The sequence below is a fragment of the Triticum aestivum genome, chromosome 5B (genome assembly GCF_018294505.1).
Source record: "Triticum aestivum cultivar Chinese Spring chromosome 5B, IWGSC CS RefSeq v2.1, whole genome shotgun sequence".
NCBI lineage: Eukaryota > Viridiplantae > Streptophyta > Magnoliopsida > Poales > Poaceae > Triticum > Triticum aestivum.
The window spans coordinates 590,667,414-590,671,373 of NC_057807.1; the positions used below are offsets into that span (position 1 = coordinate 590,667,414).

The window sequence follows — 3,960 nt, forward strand, 5'->3', positions numbered from 1 at the left end:
GTACCTGCAACTGTTGTTGTAGTAATCTGTGAGCCACGAGGACTCAGCAATCCCATTACCATGGGTATCAAGACTAGCAAAGCTTAAAGGGAATGGAAGGGGTAAAGTGGTGAGGCTGCAGCAGCGACTGAGCATATATGGTGGCTAACATACGCAAATAAGAGCGAGAAGAGAGCAAGCGGAACGGTCGTGAAGCTAGCAATGATCAAGAAGTGATCCTGAACTCCTACTTACGTCAAACATAACCCAGAAACCGTGTTCACTTCCCGGACTCCGCCGAGAAGAGACCATCACGGCTACACACACGGTTGATGCGTTTTAATTCGGATCTGGTGTCAAGTTATCTACAACCAGACATTAACAAATTCCCATCTGCCTATAACTGCAGGCACGGCTTTCGAAAGATTATACCCTGCAGGGGTGTCCCAACTTAGCCCATGACAAGCTCTCGCGATCAACGAAGGAATAGACCTTCTCCCAGGAAGACCCGATCAGACTCGGAATCCCGGTTTACAAGACATTTCGACAATGGTAAAACAAGACCAGCAAGACCGCCCGATGCACCGACAATCCCGATAGGAGCTGCACATATCTCGTTTTCAGGGCAACACCGGATGAGCAATCCGTACAACTAAAACCAGACCTCAAGTTTCCCTGAGGGGGCGCTGCAAAGGGCTCTAGTTCGGACTAACACTTAGACAAGCACTGGCCCAAGGCGGCTATAATAAAGATGACCCTCGAGAGAGCGACTCCCAAGGGAAAAGTAGGTGGTGGTGAGGCAAATGGTAAAAGTCAATGTTGGGCCTTGCTGGAAGAGTTTTATTCAAAGCGAACTGTCAAGGGGGTCCCATAAATCACCCGACCACGTAAGGAACACAAAATCCGAGAACATAACACCGCTATGACGGAAACTAGGGCGGCAAGAGTGGAACAAAACACCAGGCAAAAGGCCGAGCCTTCCACCCTTTACCAAATATATAGATGCATTAATAATATAAGAGATATTGTGATATCCCAACCAAAATCCTGTCCACCATGGAGCAATCTTCAACTTCACCTGCAACTAGTAACTCTATAAGAGGGCTGAGCAAAGCGGTAACATAGCCAATCAACGGTTTGCTAGGAAGGGTGTCAAAGGTTAGAGGTTCATGGCAATTTGGGAGGCTTGATGAGCAAAAGATAGGTAACGCAGTATAGCGATAGAACGAAGCAACTATCATAGCAATGATAGTAGTGAGATCCAGGGTAGCGGTCATCTTTCCTAAAATCCCGCAAGGAAGAAGAACGAGTCCATGACGAAGACGAACGGACGTAGTCGAACAAATCCTCACGAATGCAACGTTACCGGAACTAAGAAGCAACACCGGAAATAAACAAACAACATGGTAAATGCACAAGCATAAACATGGCATGATGCACAAACAAGTATGATGCATGTCCGGTTTAATGAGGCATGGCATAGCAAGTGCAACAAACAATACTACAAGTTAAGTGGAGATCAATATGCAACGAGTTGCATATTGAAGAAACACCACATGCAAGTATTTAGTTTAATCTCGGTTATGCTACCAAACAATATTAAATGTTGTTAAACATGGCAAGAGGGTGAAACATAATGAAACTACCTATCTAGGCAAGTTTAAATGAGGCCGGAAACAACAAACAACAATTCCGGAAAAACCCCATGTGCAAATTATGGATTTGGTACTGTTCTGCCCTAAATACAATTTTATGTTTGTTAAACAGGAAAATAAAGTGGACCATGTTAAACTAGGCATTTTTCCACCCCATTTACATATAAAGTTTATTTAAAATGGAGCTACGGTTATTTAGTTATGAAATAAAGCATTTTAACATGGCATTATGCAAAATAAATACAACCAGCATTTTAAACATTTTAAACATGGATGAAAGTGACATATTATTAATCTAGACAATTTTCTGATCATTTTACATGTACAGTTTGTTTTAATCCGATGCATGATTGTGAAGTTATTAGATGCATGAACAAAAGGGGTAATCTGTAAATATGCAGTTTTTCTGGATAAGGTTAAATTCGCAGCAGGAAAGAAAAAAAACATGCATGGGCCAAATCTGCTGGGCCAACAGCATACAGGAGAGGGCTGGGGGCAGCTCACCCATGGGCTTCAGCCCGTTCGGTGGAGGAGGCCTGGCAGGCCGGCTGGAAGGGGCGCCGGGCCTTGCGATGCTGGGCTGGCTGGATCTGGTGGAGCTGGGCGCGACCCACGCGCTGGAGCTGGTCAACGCGCGTGCGAGCGGGTGCCTCGTCCTGGAAGAAGCAGAGGACGCAGGCAGAGGCAGGCACGGGAAGCGGCGGGCCGGCGTGGTTCGGGCAGAGGCTTGCGAGGCGTTCGTCTCCTCCAACACGACGAGGAGGAGGCGACTTGCAGGCAGGGTTGAGGAAGGGGCGCCGGGAGTGGGAAGGCGGCGTCCATGGCAGCATCCATGGCGGGGCAGGGCTCGTCCTGAGGTGGCGCAGCCGGCGATGTGCTGGACTCTGGCGAGGCGGAGAGGTAGGGGACAGACACGGGGAAGACGGATCCGTCCGTTTCCAGGCTGGGACGGGTGCAAAACGGCGACGAGGTGGATCTTGAGCATGGCGTCCATGGCGTCGGTCCCTGGGAGCAAAAGAGAGAGAGATGCGAGAGGGAGAAGGAAAGGAAAAAGGGGATGACGGAGGGGAGCAGAGGGGCGGCCTGGTTCATCTGGTGGTCCGGCGAGGTTGCCGGCTAGCACACTCGCCAGGGCGGCGCGATGACGAGGGGCTCGTGCTCCTGGATGAGAGGACGCTCGGGCCTCGGGAGCAGAGGAGGTGGCGGTGGAGGCTTTGGCTTGGATCTCCATGGGGAACGCCATGGCGTAGAGCAAGGCGCAGGGCTCGGGGAAGGAGCACGGCGTGGAGGAGGCGCTCGGGAGGGATCGAGCGGGAGGCCGTGAGAGGGCTCTGGTTGGAGGGGATCGATGGATTGGGTGACAGGGGAGATCGAGCAGAGGAGTGGCGGATGGGGGAAATCAAGGAGAAGGTGGAGGCTTCGCTGTGCGGGGTTGGACGATGAGGATCTGGGAGGATCCCGAGGAAGAGAGTGGCGGCGCGGGGATGGGGCGGATGGGACAAGGTCCCTAGGTTTTAGGGTTAGACTGTTTATAAAGGCTGGTGGATTAGGTTAGGGGGTATCCGGTCCCTCCGATCGAAATCAGACGGACGAGAATAATTAGCTTAGGGGAGTCCAACAAAGAAAACAAAGATGTTTTCGGGATGTTTGGGGATGATTCGGATCCAACGGTAACGATAGAGCGGGTCAGGTTCGGGACAATTTTCGAACGCACACACGAGGGGGTCGGTGGTTGTGCAAAGAGGGGGTTGGGCTGAGAAGAGAGAGGAGAAGGCAGCCCGGCAATGGTTTCGGAGACCGAAACGTCCGACGAATATACCGACTATATCGCGGTTACATATTTAACGGTTGGGCAGTCAACGGACTCCGAATGCGACGAAACTTGACAGGCGGCCTGTCTACACTATAATAAGACCGCATGACAAGTTGCAACCCATTCCGAGAACATTTTTATGCCACTTATAAAATAATATTTCGGAGGTGCCGCGGGCGCGTGCGAGTGTGTCTGGACTCCGAACGGACAACGGAGAGGACCTGGGAAACACGAACGGATGCAAGTTTTATAAAAACGACGCCGATGCAATGTGCATGATGCTATGAGATGAGATGCATAACAAGAACAAAATGCAAAACAACAGACAAAACCCAACCACGGAGGAAATATCATATAGCATCTCCGGAAAAGGCAAGAGTTGGAGTTACGAATATGGAAAGTTGCATCCGGGGCATTACAGAACAACTATGCTGAAACGAGAACACAACCAAACACACCCTATATGCCACGCATGTTCATATCATTTGTGCCTTTCTACTTCAATTACTGTGC

General features: G+C 50.1%; 1 protein-coding gene across 1 annotated transcript; it reads right to left on the reverse strand.

The window, feature by feature from the left end:
- Positions 1-1,272: 1,272 nt before the first annotated feature.
- On the reverse strand, positions 1,273-3,122 carry LOC123117050 (uncharacterized). Its single transcript, XM_044537901.1, has 2 exons — positions 2,139-3,122; positions 1,273-1,350 (listed from the first exon to the last, which is right to left on the reverse strand). The coding sequence occupies exons 1-2, from the start codon at positions 2,875-2,877 to the stop codon at positions 1,328-1,330; spliced, it is 762 nt and encodes a 253-aa protein (XP_044393836.1). The 5' UTR covers positions 2,878-3,122; the 3' UTR covers positions 1,273-1,327.
- Between the last annotated feature and the right edge of the window lie 838 nt (positions 3,123-3,960).

Bases quoted from the DNA above. Each gene is read 5' to 3' on its own strand.
- LOC123117050 (XM_044537901.1), bottom strand. From the start codon at position 2,877: ATGGCGTTCCCCATGGAGATCCAAGCCAAAGCCTCCACCGCCACCTCC. The intron at 1,351-2,138 runs GTGAGCTGCCCC...GTTGCTTCTTAG, and splicing joins GAACGGGCTGAAGCCCATGG to TTCCGGTAACGTTGCATTCG.